This window comes from Hydractinia symbiolongicarpus, chromosome 6 (assembly GCF_029227915.1).
Source record: "Hydractinia symbiolongicarpus strain clone_291-10 chromosome 6, HSymV2.1, whole genome shotgun sequence".
Taxonomy (NCBI): Eukaryota; Metazoa; Cnidaria; class Hydrozoa; order Anthoathecata; family Hydractiniidae; genus Hydractinia; species Hydractinia symbiolongicarpus.
The window spans coordinates 11588549-11604330 of NC_079880.1; the positions used below are offsets into that span (position 1 = coordinate 11588549).

Here is a 15782-nt window from a genome sequence, read left to right on the forward strand (position 1 = left end):
GGTAATGGAGTCGTCTCTCTCGAAAGACAAGACTGAGTGTAGTCAAGTCCCCTTGCTGACACATTCTGGTTAAAATATTCTTACCTCAGCTCTTCTAAAAAGAAAACATATGACTCCAGACTGTTAATAAGGCGGTCATCACAGAAAACTACTGCGCTATCGTTGCAATGTATCCACCTGGGAAACATTTAGTCGAAGGCTATGGTTGTGACCATTATTTAAGTTGCCACAATGATTGATGAAAATTTTTACGAAATTTCACTTCTCCATCTACGATAAAAGGTATGGAAAGGGTACCAGGGTAAGCAGTAATACGAGAGGCAATTTTTGGCACTGCCAAAATGTTTTAGCTGTAAAATGAGATGGGAACCGCACGACACTACCTCTTTTTCAACCTGAGCAGTTTGATGAGCGTTGCAAACATGGCAGAAGTAGGCATTGGTGACTGACAACTTCTCGCTTTCAAAGAAATTATCTATGGAAGATTGTAACGTAGGATGCAGAGAAAGTTGGATGCTTGGAGATATAACTTCTGAGGAGCTGGTAATATGACATGAAATGCAAGTGGTTGATGTCTTGATGCCAATACTAAAAAGACTTCCAAGAAATGGAAAGTCTAATGACAGACCAGGTAGGAGATATTTAAGAACCTCGGGGACGTCGTGCTGAGCAAAGATATTAAATGCACTTCCCTTTGCAGCTGAGATATGATGTTTCATAGCACGCAAAAAATGGGAGGGATCAACTGGACGTCTAGAAACAGCCAAACTTTAAAAAACACCTACAAATGCTTCGCCTAACTTTGAGGTTGTTTTGCTGACAGAAATGGCTTCTTTAACTTTTAGAAGTTTATAAAAACATTGTAAGATGGAGTTTGCATAACATGTGTTTCCCAAGTTTTTTAGACCACTATTCCTAAAATCAGGATTAGATGGCAATGCGACTGTTGTTTTGGAAGACCTTGTAGCAAGTTTTTCGGGTTTTTCTATTTTACAAGATTTTGTGACTTGCAGAAGATTTCTCAAGGGTTTTTGATTTCTTACATTCCATATTTGTAACAGAAGAAACTTCAGGAATGATTGGGGCCTTTTCAGGCTCAACCCAAGTGGTAGAATTTCGAGACATCCAGATGTAAAGAGAAGCACTCATGGAGGTAAAAGTTAGGGATTTTAATAGGGAACGTAATGCCTTGTTAGGGAAACCAAGGCGACGAAAACAGGTCCTTACTGATTCTGACCAGAAACCTCTTGCACCCACCTCAATGGCAATGAAATGCGCGATTCATCCATTGTTTTTGATAGCATGACAAAGTGAAGAATATTTGTTAAGCTTTCGTTTGTGCCAATATTCAGTGTTCTCTTCACATAGACAAGTCAGTTCTAACATAATTATAGTTTTGGAAGAACTGGATATTAATAACACGTCTGAGCGTAGTTGTGTTATTGCAATGTATGGTGGAACAACTAAAACGGAATCTAAATCTGACAGTATTTTCCTATCGGAAGCAAGGTGAAGAACGCCTGGACACTTTGTATGCCTCTTCTTAGGTGGTGATTGACCGGCCGGAATGAAATTAATTTTGTTGCACTTTGGAACCTTAAGAGGTTCATATATCCCAAAAACTCTTTTAATGCCTTAACCAAAACTATTAAAACCGAGTCATGACGGTATGTGTATCTACCCTCCGTAAGGGAGGTCCTACAGGCACACAATATGTTAGAGACATTTGAGGATGGTTTCTTGCACAGAATGCAACTTATGTCTTTCTCAATTCCCCATTTCATGAGATTGGTTGGAGAAGGAAGGGTGTCGTAGGTTGCCCCTATACAAAAGGAAGTTAGACATTGTAGCAGTGAAAGAATTGTTCTCCAAGATAAATCATTTTTTACATAAGAGCATCATTTTGTCTAATTGCCTTGCAAATGCAACTGTACAGCTCTGGCATGGTAAATATCTTCTTCATTTTCTTCAATGGTATTGGAAACAAGCTTTCAGTAAGCATAAGTGCCTTTTGGTGGTACATTATTGTGGTCTAAGAGCCCTAAGCCAGCTCGACCAGTCTGATGCAAACCTAAAATCCTTTTGAAATTGAGCTGACTATCCGCCGAAAGAACTGCCTCACTAACTTTCCAATTTCCAGCTTTTACATCTGGTACGCACTTGGACACACAAGGGTCGACAGAATGTCTTAGTAACAGATGTCAACTGATTTTGGCAGATTTAAGAACAGATGCAAGACTTTTCAGGAGTGCAAGGCGATGTCGAGGAATATAAACAGCAAGAATATGCAGACAATACTGGCCAAAACTATTGGAATTTAGCTGTCTTTCCCCCCTACCCCCATACACAATGTTGATTTGTGTTAAACTTTGAGCATCCAAGGAACAGCCAAGGTCAACACTATTTAAAGAGGGGAGGGGGAGGTTTCTTTAGTCCAACAAGAAGGAATTCCATTATATATTGGCCAGGATTGCAGACTAAATTACAATGCTTTAAACAACAAACACGCTATCAAAAAGTTGCCACCTGTTCTACAAGCCCTCAACAAAAATAGTCCTGTCCTACTCTCTCTGTCTGTTTGTTTGTTCACTTTTTGTGCCAATTATCTCCTTGGAAAAAGGAAGAGTTGTGTTCCTTTATATGAGCAAAACCTCTAAAAATTAAATTTTAAGACGTAACTGGTCAAGTTTATCATTGTGTGTGCACTTTGTAATTTTCATTATTTCTTGGATATGCACATGTGATACCTAACACTACTACTTTTGATTCTGAAGTGACAAGATTTGGTGCGCAATTTGTAGGTTCCCCACTTTCATATCAACTTTTGCCTGTTGACAGGGACTTTATTGTACTTGGGAAACTTCCTGAAAAAGCTGACACATCAACAGTCTCAAATCTTCATGCTAAATTTTTGGAAGGAATAACAGATCCCTGGAATAATTCAGAGGATGAGTTGGAATTCTTAGAAAAAATCACTTTGACCCAGCCAAACAGTTAAACAAAGAGAATGTTGGAAAAAAGAAAATATAGAATATCATCATCTAATAGTCATAAAATTTACATGCGAAAAAGAAACTTTGAAACACTTGTAAATCAGCTAACAAAAAAAATAAATCAAAATCTTCCACCTAATGTGAATGAAATGTTAAATCATGGGATAGTAAACGAAGAAGTTGCAAAGGAAAATTTTGTATGTGGTGCAAATTATCGGTTACGCCAAAATATCAAAATTGAAGATACCAGTCTTTTAGTGCAACCATATCTACCGTGGCTTGGCGCAAGTCCTGATGGCCCGATCCATACAAAATCAGGCATTTATTTGATGGAAGTCAAGTGTCCATACTCAAAAAGAAATATTGTTCCTAGTGACTTATTGAATGATAAAACATTTTATATTGGTTCATCAGAAACTGGTGAACTATTTGTGAAGAAGTATCATGCCTTCGGTTACTATACACAGGCTCAGATTGCAATGGGCTTAGCTGGATTATCACAGTGTTTATGTATTGTGTATGTCTATCAAGGAATCATCATAGTCAATGTTAATTTTGAGGAATCATACTTCATGGATCTTTTTGACAAACTAGGATATTTTTATAAAAAAATATATGTTACCTTATTACCTCATTAAGTGAATATAACCTTATGTGTACAAATTTCAGTATGTCGAATAAACAAAACAGACTATAGTTCTCACATAAAGAAGTTCAAATATTTTCTGAACAGATTTGCCCATTTTGCTAATGTTTCCAGTAACAAAAATTTCTACAAGCAAAGTCATCTTGATATAAGTTTGTATGTGTTGAAAATTATCAGTTACGCCAAAATGTCAAATTTGTACAAATAACGTTTTCATACGTAATATAAAGTGATATATTACTGTTTAATCAATGGATCCATGAAGTTACATAACAAGCAACTGACAGTCCAAACTTGATTTATTGTGCCATGCAAAACAAGTGGAATTTTATTTCGAATTTGACGGTATTTTTTTATTCGTTGAATGGCATGCTCTAAATGAATACAAACAGCAGCAATCATTTGACATTCGGTCACTTCCAGATGAGAAATCTGGCTTCTACCACTTAGAAATGCCGGGAAACACCTATTGGTCCAAGTAATTCTGCAATTGTAAAGCCTCTGTCTGCCATAACTGAGTCACCGTTTTCCCATAATTCTTTTAGCAAAAGTCCAGATCGTTTCACAATCTCTACATTAGAAATAGAGCCATCACATAACTCGCTAAAATGCCCGCCTTACCTATAAAGCTATCAATGAGCTTGGAGAGAAACTATCAGCAGGGCTTTTTACGATTGACAAATCCTTTTACAAAGGTACTCAGAAACTGGATCCTTCAACACCTTCTTATCCCACGTGTCCAGTGGCCTTTGCTCATTTACGAAGTTTCAATGTTGTATGTCAATACTCTCGAGCAAAAGGTATCTTCTTTTATATGCTGCACCTCCATCGCACTACCAATAATGTTTGGTTATACTCGGCCTGCTCACCATGTCCTTTGCCAATAAAAAGTCTAACGTCCATTTTCAAATTTGCTAAAATAAGCGGACACTTACTGCTTAGGGAATCAACTCCCTAGTATCAACATTAAAGGCAGGAAAGTGGAGTGTAACTGACACAGTTACGACGGCAGAGGCAGAAATAAAAGTGAGGGCAATGATGGGCTGGCACCAACACGGTAAAGGTGGGTTAGGTCTGTGCCCGAGAGCTGAAATGCCTGCTTCCCGACAATGTTACTCTTACAGGAAGCTAATAACAAACACTGCAAAGGAAATAGAAGAAGAACAAGTAGGTAGAGTTACGCAACTTCATGTGCAAGGGTACTGGAGTAAATGGAATAACTTCATCAAGCACGATCTCTCCTGGAAATCATTGTTGGCAATGTAACCAGACTTAGTGTCATTCTGCTGAAGTACAATCTACGACGTTCTTCCGTCCACGGGTAATTTAAAGCGTTGGCGGATATGCACTGAATCCTCTTGTTTATGTGGAGACCCCATTCAACATTAATACCCAGCAGGATGTGCCAGAAATACTGCTTCATGACATGGGTGAATTAACAGGCCCTTCGGTTCTCGCAGATAATATCATCACCAACATTATAACCACTACAACGTCATGTAATGCATGCTTCTTATCAACTAGCATGGAGGAAAGTATGCCTATTGTGGCACTTCCTATCTCAAACAGTGTTGCAGGTTCAATAAATTGTTTTTTTGCAGCCCGAAAATTTGTCTGGAAATGACAGGTGGCTTTGCCTTCAGTGCTCTTCTTATCAAGACAGTACAAGCGAAACTACACCTGAAAGTCGAACATCATGGAACCAAAGCTACATTTCTAGATTTAGAAATTGAAATAATATACAACATTTTCATATATAAACTCTTCGACAAAAGAGATAAATTTCCATTCCATATAGTATGCATGCCAGATCGGAAAAGCAATACCAATCTTTTCCGAATTTTTACGAATTGGCAGATGCTGCTTGCTAATCGAAGACTTTATTTCCCGAGGTTCCATATTTTTTAATAGAATGATCAAACAAGGAGGAAATGAAAACATGATCTCCAAACAAATTATTAAAGTAATGGGTCGCTACAATACGGTTTTCCCTAATTCGATGATGTAATCTTGACGTCGAATTTAAAACGAGGCCCGTATGGACATAACAAAAACAACAGCGCAGCGACAGTACGTGATAACTGCATTTTTTAAAGTTGAACTTGTTTACAAGCCACAACAGGAAAAAAGATATCTGGAGGACGTTCTATGTATTGCTGTGTTCCAGAATGTGGAAGTTCTTTCTACGATAAAAAGAAACAAAACACAAATATTGGACTGTTTTCAGTTCCAAATAAAGACACCAAGCACGAACTACACGGAGCTTGGTGCAAAGAAATTTACAAATATAGAGGAAGAGGTGGTGGTGATAATTTTCAAATTAATAAGTCCACCAAAGTCTGTGAATTTCATTTCAAACCAGAGGAAATTCCAATGGAAGGGGAATAAAGACATAAAAACCAAGAACAGTTCCTAGTGTATTTTCATTTAAAACACCACAAATGAAAAAGACAAGAAAATCCCATGTAAGCGTTTGAGATTATTCTCAGCCACTGACAGCGAAAATGAAGATTTAGTTGATGACCATGATGGCTAAGATATTTTACCAATAGGGGCAGAGGAAAAATATACAAACTGTGAGACACTGAGTTCAGAAAAAATAATAATGGTACAAAAATTAAATTTACATGTACGTCTTATGCCTTTTCTGGTGCCTGCCTTCTGTGCCTCCCATGCCTAGTTTATTCTCTTTGCTGATTCCTGTTTTTTTGTTTTACCCTTACCTTGCTTAATACCCTTACCCTTCCTATGCCTTTCCTGGAGCCTGTCTAATATGTCCTTTCCTTGCCCCCTTCATACCTGCCTACCCTTACCCCTGCCTTGCTGATTCCTGCTCCTGTTTCCTTGACTGCCTTGTTACGCCCTTTGTTTGCAGTGTCCTTTCCCTGGCGAGCCCTTTCCTTGCCGCAGCCTTACCTTGCCGCAGCCTTACCTTGCTGCAGCCTTACCTTGCCGTGGCCTTACCTTGCCGCAGCCTTACCTTGACTTGCTTAATGCATTTGCCTTGGCAACCTCTCCGCACCACTTTCTATATTGATTTCTAAGTATACCAGTTGTTGCAGGCTCTGCTCTTTAACCATGACTAGATTTGATTTGATCTATTATTTTATATTTGTTTTTGTTTTTAAAACAATAAGAGAATAGGAGTAACTACATCGCAATGCAGATAAAACTAGTCTTTTAAGACGGAAAGTTTAATTAAAAAAGTTTCTCTCCAAAGAATAAGAAGCTGCTGGAGAACTTCTGCATTCTCCCCTTTACAGGGATAATCGGAAAGTTAATGGATTTCGACTGCACTGAAACAAACACCTATGAATGTGGAAACACGAGGATTGGTGAAATTCACTCATGCTTGGGATCTGGTGCGGTTGTGACAAAGAATAAAAAGCAGCAAACCTGGAAACAGAAAAGCTCTCTGACCTTAGACATGAACACTTGAGAAATCGTATCGTAATGCTTGGGCTGACCAAGAAACCGCCCCTTAGAAAGGTAGACTTGGAACCCAGCGGCGGCAACCCAGAAAACCATCAAAAAAACAAACGCAAATGAGTTATGGTTGAATGATGTGAAGAAATAAAATGACTGTAACAGCGAATGGGAATTAACATTATTGCGACCTGCATGAACAAGCAAAATTGTGCATGTTAGGGGAAGATTCTTATGAAAAATACCATAGATTGCACCAGTTCTTCGATGAGAATAAATTCGCTATATTGATGCACAGGATTTTAGATTTTTTTAAAAAAAGTTGCATTCACAAATTCCGACATGGACAAAATTTCTAGAAAACTGTTCCCAACGCATATACAGATTTTATGAAATGTTAACATAGCCTTGTCGAAAATAGATTTAAGGGCACGAAACCTAAGAGTTTTGAGCTACTCGTTATGATTCAGGGCACAAAGTAGGTTTTGCTACACGAATATGTCCATCTTTTTAAGGTGGGTTTCCACTTATCCGTTTGGTAGACACGGGAACGGGAATGGGAACGGGACAGACGGGAAAAATCATTTCCATTAAATGGGAACGGGAACAGGACAAGCGGAAAAAAAACAGCTTTAAACGCGCCAAAAGTCAAAATGTAAACAAATATGGTATAGTATAGTGTATCCTGACAATAATTTCAGGTTACAACAACCTCTAGGGTCAGCTCATAATAAATAAATAGATAAAAAAAAACCTGGACAAGAATGGAAGCTCGGTAAAGAACATGGATAAGATTTAAATAAACCTTATAGCAGCTACCTAAAAGCAATTGAACAAGGAGGCTTCTCAGTCAATTTGAGTAAATACATTTACACTGCGATTTCGAATACATCTGTGTACCAGGCATGAAATACTATGATTTTAAATTTTTAATACTTTTTAAAATGTAATTGGTAAAATATTTAACTTTGCTTTAGATTATAAATAAAATTTGAAAAAAAGGCAATTAAAAAAATAATAATAATAATGATCGCAAAACAATCAAACAAACAAGAAAAGAGTATGATAATAATGATAATATTAGTGAGGTTAATCTCAAAAAAAAAAAAAAAAATTGTTCAAACACCCCATTCACAAAGACACTCCTCCCTATCTAATATATGAAATTAGTAATATCCAGATCATAATAATATAATTAATCTTTATCAGACCATAATTTGTCTAGCTTCATTTTAAATTGATTCACTGTGTTACATGACACTGTGTCCTCAGGTAAAGAATTCCATAAAGTCACTACACGATTCGTGAATGAGAACTTTCGCAAATCCAAGTTACAGCTTCTTTTAAAAAGTGCTTTATCGTGTCCTCTGGTGTTAGACAATTTTGGCAATAACAAGTTCTCAGTAACAGCTTCGTCATAAACATTATTAGTTATCTTGAATGTCTCAATCATATCTGCTCGATATCTTCTGTAGAATAATGAAGGAAGTTTCAGTAACCTGAGCCTTTCATCATATGTTAAATCCTTCATACCTGGGAGCATTTTCGTAGCTCTACGTTGTACGTTTTCCACAATCAACATGTCCTTTTTCAAGAATGTACACCATACTGTGTTAGCATACTCAATATGTGGTCTGACAAGGGATGTGAACAACAAGACAAAGTTTTCATTATCCATATAGTCAAATGTCCTTCGAATCAAGCCCATAATCTGATTTGCTTTTTTAACCTTTAATGAAATGTGGTTTGAAAATGTTAGATGGTTATCTATTAATACACCAAGATCTTCTTCACAACTTGTATTTCTAAGGGCGGAACCATTCATAACGTAATTGCATGGACTTGATAGTCTATTTTTTGTAGTTATTCTCATTGCAACACATTTATCTGGATTAAATTTCAACAGGGTATTATTAGACCACTGCACTATACTATTTAGATCTTCTTGTAGTTTGCGAGAGTCCTTACTCGAAAATATTTCACGAAATAATTTATTATCATCAGCAAATAAGAATATATCCGAGTATTGAACTTCCTGTATTATGGTATTGATGTAAATCACAAACAAAATTGACTAACAACTAAACTAACACAGATCCCTGTGGAACCCCACTAATCACTTTAGCCTAGTCTGACTCTTCACCATTTATCACCACGCGTTGGAATCGGTTTGATAGAAAGTCCTTGACCCACGATATAATGGAACAATCAATCGACTTGATAAAACTGAAGTATTGCTATCAACCTATTGTGTGGTACTTTATCAAAGGCTTTCATAAAATCACAATAAATTACATCTACTGCTCCCCCTCTATCAAGAATCTCAGTCCACTTATCCAAAACTTTGATTAGCTGTAGTACTGTGGATCTTCCAGATATAAACTCATATTGCTTATTAGACAACAAACCATTATCTACCAAAAATTTCACGAGTGCATCTTTAATAAATGATTCAAGGATTTTACATAAAATTGATGTTAAACTTACAGGACGGTAGTTTGTTGGTAAGTTCTTGTCTCCTTTTTTGAATATAGCACTAATATTAGCATACTTCCAATTCTCAGGTACAGTTGCAGATCTCAAGGAATTGTTAAAAATTTCAGTTATTGCTGGCGTTAATACATCTGCAAGCTCTTTCAATACACGTGGATGCATATTGTCGGGTCCAGGGGACTTAGAAATATTGAGGTTACATAACTTGTCATACACCATTTTTTCTGTTATGGTAATACTAAGACTATTCACAATGTTTGGTTTATTCTTTGGCGTCCAAGTCCCTGGTGGTTCTGATGTAAATACACTTGCAAAGAATTCTGATAAAGTGTCGGCTTTTTCTTTACTTGACTCAGCTAATTTAACATCAGTTCTTTTTAAACTGGGTATTTCTGATTTAGATTTGCGCTTGTTGTTAACATATTTCCAGAACTGTTTTTTTCCTTATTTCATTTACTTCACATTTAAAAACCACTTCTACCACGAAATGGTCACTTTTGCCGAGAGGAGAAAACGTGTTACAAGTTTCTATAAAATCATCGTCATTTGTAATAACAAGATCAAGTATTGATGGGTTATTATTTCCTCTCCCTCTGGTGGGTTTTGTAATCAACTGATTGAAGTAGCAGTCTCTTAGACATTTAATAAAATTCAAGCTCTTTTCATTACCATGGGCCGTCCAATTATCCCAGTCAATTTTTGGATAATGAAAATCACCATTTACTAATATGTGACTGTATCTACGAGCAGACGAAGCTCTTAACACGTTGACTGCCAACTACGAGTATACTCGTAGTACGCGGGCGTCACTTATTTGCCAAATACGAGTATACTCGTAATAAGCGGGCGTCACTTATTTGCCAACTACGAGTATACTCGTAGTAAGCGGGCGTCATTTATTTGCCAACTACGAGTATACTCGTACTTTTAGCATATGATTTCAAATTAATATTGAAACTGATTGGCTTATTCTAGTCACGTGAATCTTATTTTTCTAATTAAAGGAAAGGTTTGTTTTTAAATGTTGACCATGTGTTTACTTTAAAAACCTGGGGTTTCCTTCTTTTTGGTGATTGATTTTGGACTTTGCGGGAAAATATAGCTATAATCTAGACGAATGAATATCCATATCTTTCCACTAAAATGACATATAAACTAATTATTTTACATGATATGTTTTGAAACATTCTCCTACACATAATGGTGGCCGGTTTTCACAACCAACACATTGATATCGTGTTTCCTTTCGTTTTATTTTGGAACACACTCTACATGGTTTTGTTGGCAATTTCTTCTTTTCGTTTGGTGGTATGGCGACTAAGTAATGGAAATCGTTGGTGTTGTTGTTTTGTACTGGTGGGTTATCGTTTAACCGTTCTCCAATTAGATCGGTAATGATCATTTCCCTGAACTTTAACATCGAGATTGATTTCTTTGTTCCATATGTTGAATTGAGACAAAATGCGTTGAAAACAAAAATATCAATCATATGCAATGCAACCTTCTTATACCACCGAGTTGTTTTCCTGAGGCAGTCGTAATATGATACCATTTGGTCAGCCTGATCGATACCTGACATGTTTTGATTGTAGTCACGGATGATGTTGGGTTTCAACTTTTTCTCGCCTCTCCGGTTTGATACTTCGAGCATTTCCAGAGCATGCATATTGCTAATCACCAACACGTCTCGTTTGTCTTTCCACTTCGCAACGGTGACAACTTCTCTGCTCCTACTAATGCTCTCTCCCTTTTTCAACTTTGCTTTAGTAACTTCTTTTGGGTTCGACTTTCGATTGCTTCGCAATGTCCCACATATGTAGGTGCTTTCACCAAGCAGGTGTTTGGCTAACTCAAAAGAATTGTAGAAATTATCAGTGAAAAGATGATAACCTTTTCCGAGAAAGTTTCCCATCAATTCCAAAACAATGGCCCCTGTTTGACCTAACGAGGGTCGGGTGTCGGTTCACCAGAGTAAATTTTAACATTCAAAACAATGCCGTCAGACTTGCAAAGCTCATAAAATTTAACGCCGTATTTGTGTCGTTTGTTTTTTATATATTGCCTGAATATGAGGCGTCCTCTCCAAAGCATCATTGATTCGTCAATCGAAAAATTCTTGTCGGGTGTGTAAATGTTAGCCATTGTCCCGTTCAATTGATCAATCAGTAGTTGAATTTTATTCAAGCGTCCACCAACTGTTGTTTCATTATCAACAAAGTGCCAAAACCTTAACATTAACTGAAACTTATTTCGAGACATTACCTTAGAAAACACTGGGAACTTGTAAAGTTTATTTTTGGACCAGTAATGCTCAAAGGATGGCAATTTGACACTTCCCATATGAAGGAGAGTCCCAAGGAATAGTCTCATCTCTTCTGCATTTATTGGTTTCCAATCTTTCAATCAAGAGCTCCTTTTAAGTGGACGCTGTTTCTCGATTTCCTGCTCTGCATAACGATTAGTTTCAACTACCATCACATTAATCAACTCTTCTGTGACGAAAAGATTAAAGAAATCCACAGGCTCTTTGTTTTCCATGTCTATTTTCAAACCAGGCTCTTCATTAAAATCAAATACTTTAACAATGTTTGGTTCGTCTTTCCATGGATTTTCTTTCGTATCAGAGTTTTCAGCTTGATCATTTGCAGGTATACTTTCTGGACGAGCAATTGGTTGGGCATGATCGTTAGTTGGTCTGGGAGCAAGTGCCCCTCTAAAGGCAAGTCCCCCTCTGGTTCTAACTCGTTTTCGGGGTCTTTCAGGACTATTGGGTACCACAGGAATTTGTTCTTGTTCGGAATCTGATTCTATCTCTGATTCGCTTGAAGACGAAGTAGAAGAATCAGTATATAGAGAATCTGAATCTCCTAATTCAGGAACCTCATCTTCACTATCAACTCGAACTTCTAAGATCATTTGTGCTACTTCAGCGGAAGTATATCGTTGATGTGCTATGATGATAGAAAAAAAATTATGTGAACTTAAATTAACGTTAATCTAAAAGGCCAAGCTTGGGAAATAATCAACAAAAATAGCACAAGGGTAATTGATAACAGTAGGAAACGATAAACCAAGAAATGCACTCACATGCTTAGTAAAAAAAAACTATAAAAGAACGTAAAATCCTCACCTTTTTTACTCATTCTACCAAGTGCAAGCCAAATAAAAATGAAGCTATTTTTGTTCCGACAGCTTTAAATTATCAAAAAACACTCTAAAATAGACTGCAATGCAAGAGTTTCCTTTAAAATTGTTCGAAAATGCTGCAATATGTCAGCTTCTTTGAAATCAGTTACTACGAGTATACTCGTAGTTCGGCACTGGAGAAAAAAATTCTTTCTGCAATGCCGAACTACGAGTATACTCGTAGTGGGTTTTTTTAAACCATGACCTTCAGTTTGAAATATGCTCAAAGAATATGTATGATAACCTTAGTAACAAAATAGGTAGTTTTGAGATATAGCTTTGGCAAATAGCATGGATACGCTAAAAATAGCACCGGCAGTGAATTGACGCCACTGCTTTTTTGCCTCGGCAAATAATGAACGCCCGGTAAATACGGCCGCGGCAGCGAACGTGTTAACAACTCATTGATTTTAAGGGTATTATCTGCAGTGCTATTGGCAGCCTTTATCAGTAAACTCAGCAGAAGAACTTCGTTATTATTATTATTCTGTCCTTTGAAATGCAAAATAAGTGTGAAGTATAGAAAAAGAATGTAAGTTAGACAACTATTCATGGAAAGGCAAACAAAAGGAGCATTCAATTTGATTATTAAAGGTATGGTACTGTATGATCCAGAGTATTTTTCAAGTACTTTCGAACGACTCCTACTAAGTATGAAGATTTTCTGAAACTTATTGCCGCAGCTATAACGAAATGTTCTATCAAACTTGAAGCAATTGGACCTAGTGAAAGGTTAACTGTGACACTTTAATATATCTTTGAGGGTATTTCTCAGAGAGATCCAACCGGTATGTTTCGCATAAGTCCAACAGCGATAGGTAGAATCATTACCGAAACAAGCTCTGCTCTTTGGAACATGTTAGCTGAAAAGTATATTTCTCATCCGCAGAGTGAAGCTGAATGGAGAGAAGTTGCAAATGAGTTTGAAAGAAAATGGAATTTTGCTAACTGTTTTGGAGCTGTAGATGGGAAACATATTGTAATACCAGCTAGATCAGGCTCATTTTTCTTTGACTACAAAAAGTTTCATTCTATTGTTTTAATAGATCATTTTGGAGATTATGCGCCATTATGTATTTTCGAAGCCCGGTGGTGCAAGTTGAACTTTGGACTTCACGTTTTGTTCAGTCTTTTTCCTAACGGACATGCTTGCGGCAGGACAGATTTGCTTTTTGTTATCTGTTTCTATGTTTGTGATACTAATTTTATGATATATATTTTGAAAGATGCTTTTATTATGCACTTATTTGTACTTTTAATTTCTTTTTGTACAATAAAGGCAACTTAGTATATCCTAAAAAATGCTTGATTAAAGGTAATTTCATTTTATATTTAGATATTTAAAATTGTGTATTATAAAGATATTGGCATTGGATTTTAAACTTGGATTTTTAGAGAGAAATTTTTGATTTTGGAAATTCTTTACTGGATTTGGACTTGAACTTTGTTTTTGGATTTGTAAAGAAATGTTTGGGTTGTAATATTTGTGAAGATCTAGAGAGTTATAATCCATTGTCAAAATACTTGTCAAAACTCTACAATGTTATCTATTCCTAAAGTGAAACTTAAGCTCGCAATATAATCTGCCTTCTTCTTTATAATGGGTGTAAAAATTTTCAATACACTGCCCATAGAGATACGGTGAACAGGTTCAGTAGCAAAATTTTAGGAATAAAGTCGGTAGTCATTTTTAATTGCAAATAATTTTATTATTTTGATATTTTTATAATTTTGTTTTTCGATGATAATTACACTAATCGTATATTTGTCCCTTGATTTGTCTACCTAAACACTCCTCTCTGAAGTCTTTCAAGAGTGGTATTAGAAAGAATACCTGTCTCTCTTCCCTGCTTTTGCTATTGCCCTATAATTTTTTTGTACGCTTCCCTTATTGTTCTATGTTATTTGCTTCAGTCACAATGTATATTTTACATGATTTTTTGTTATATATATGTATGTCTTTATCGGTTTCTTTATCAGGACACGCAATTATAGCAGTAATTTATTACTAAAGTGTAAATCTTTATAATGAATAAATAAATTACTCTTTGAAGCTCGTTTGAATTATTGGCATAATAAGTTCCAAAGCAGAAAAAGCCCTGGCGATTAACTCAACTATTACTCAGTCTACAAGCAGCCTCACAATAAGTTTAAAAAATCCTTACACGTTGTAAGAGCTGACAAGAAGTCAGTCAGCTGCCTCGCACTAAGTTCTAAAAAATCCTTATACGTTGTAACCGGCATAATTCGATCGTAAAAATATGTTTAAAGTTGATTAAACATATCACTTCAGCGTTAAAATAATAATAAAAGACACTCGGTATCCATTTCTAATTAATTAATAGATCAAATCAATACGCTAAAATAAATGTTGTCTGGTGCTATCCCCTGTTACTTAGATAAAAACATACGAAGACCTAGGCACGCTAACAGTGTATACAAAACTCGTTTCTTTTTGTGTGTTTTAAGAGAGTTTTCTACTACGGCATATAGGGTTCAAAGTTCAGCCTTCACCACCGGGCTTCGAAAATCCATAATGGCGCATAATCCCCGAAATGGTCTATGGCTGTGTGTAATGGAAACTATAAGTTTACTCTTCTCGATATTGGAGACACTGGACGAAACAGCGACGGTAGTGGTTTTGGACATAGTGATATGGGAATGGCTTCAGTTTTTTAAGGTGTTTCTTTATAGGCTCTACATCTAGTATTCCAGATGCACTGGAATCCCCTGACTTTCTCAATGAGGTGAATTTCCCAGTCTCTCTCGTGTTGTTGTCCCAGTTCTCGTTGTTGATGTTGTTGTGATGTAGTATGAATAGTTGCTGCTGGTCGATCTTCTTGTTCTAGAGTTTCTGCTATAGTTCTGTTATCACTAATGAGCAGCTCCGTGGTCTTTTCCTGTTGCAAATACCGTTGATTTGCCATGATGAAAGCATCCTCCTCTGCATTGTACAATTCTATATCAAATTCTTTATCTGTCTCTGTGTACTCCGCCATCTTGAAAAAAGTTTGTTTTGACGAGCGTAGAAAACCAAC

General features: G+C 36.5%; 3 protein-coding genes across 3 annotated transcripts; all 3 read right to left on the reverse strand.

Annotated features, from left to right (window-relative positions):
- Window positions 1–8260: 8260 nt before the first annotated feature.
- On the reverse strand, window positions 8261–10454 carry LOC130648032 (uncharacterized). Its single transcript, XM_057454052.1, has 4 exons — window positions 10392–10454; window positions 10016–10336; window positions 9361–9966; window positions 8261–9100 (listed from the first exon to the last, which is right to left on the reverse strand). The coding sequence occupies exons 1-4, from the start codon at window positions 10452–10454 to the stop codon at window positions 8261–8263; spliced, it is 1830 nt and encodes a 609-aa protein (XP_057310035.1).
- A 263-nt stretch (window positions 10455–10717) lies between these two features.
- LOC130648033 (piggyBac transposable element-derived protein 4-like) lies at window positions 10718–11470 on the reverse strand. Its single transcript, XM_057454053.1, has one exon. The coding sequence runs from the start codon at window positions 11468–11470 to the stop codon at window positions 10718–10720; it is 753 nt and encodes a 250-aa protein (XP_057310036.1).
- Window positions 11471–11499: 29 nt separating this feature from the next.
- LOC130648035 (piggyBac transposable element-derived protein 4-like) lies at window positions 11500–11898 on the reverse strand. Its single transcript, XM_057454054.1, has one exon. It carries the CDS (start codon window positions 11896–11898, stop codon window positions 11500–11502), a length of 399 nt encoding a protein of 132 aa, XP_057310037.1.
- Window positions 11899–15782: the final 3884 nt, after the last annotated feature.

What these genes read in the sequence shown, in the direction of transcription:
- LOC130648032 (XM_057454052.1), bottom strand. Translation starts at nt 10,454, where the DNA reads ATGACGCCCGCTTACTACGAGTATACTCGTAGTTGGCAAATAAGTGAC. An exon ending in GTGACGCCCGCTTATTACGA is followed by an intron (nt 10,337 to 10,391) that starts GTATACTCGTAT and finishes GTATACTCGTAG; the next exon opens with TTGGCAGTCAACGTGTTAAG. An exon ending in AAGTGGTTTTTAAATGTGAA is followed by an intron (nt 9,967 to 10,015) that starts GTAAATGAAATA and finishes GTTAACAACAAG; the next exon opens with CGCAAATCTAAATCAGAAAT.
- LOC130648033 (XM_057454053.1), bottom strand. Translation starts at nt 11,470, where the DNA reads ATGGGAAACTTTCTCGGAAAAGGTTATCATCTTTTCACTGATAATTTC.
- LOC130648035 (XM_057454054.1), bottom strand. Translation starts at nt 11,898, where the DNA reads ATGGGAAGTGTCAAATTGCCATCCTTTGAGCATTACTGGTCCAAAAAT.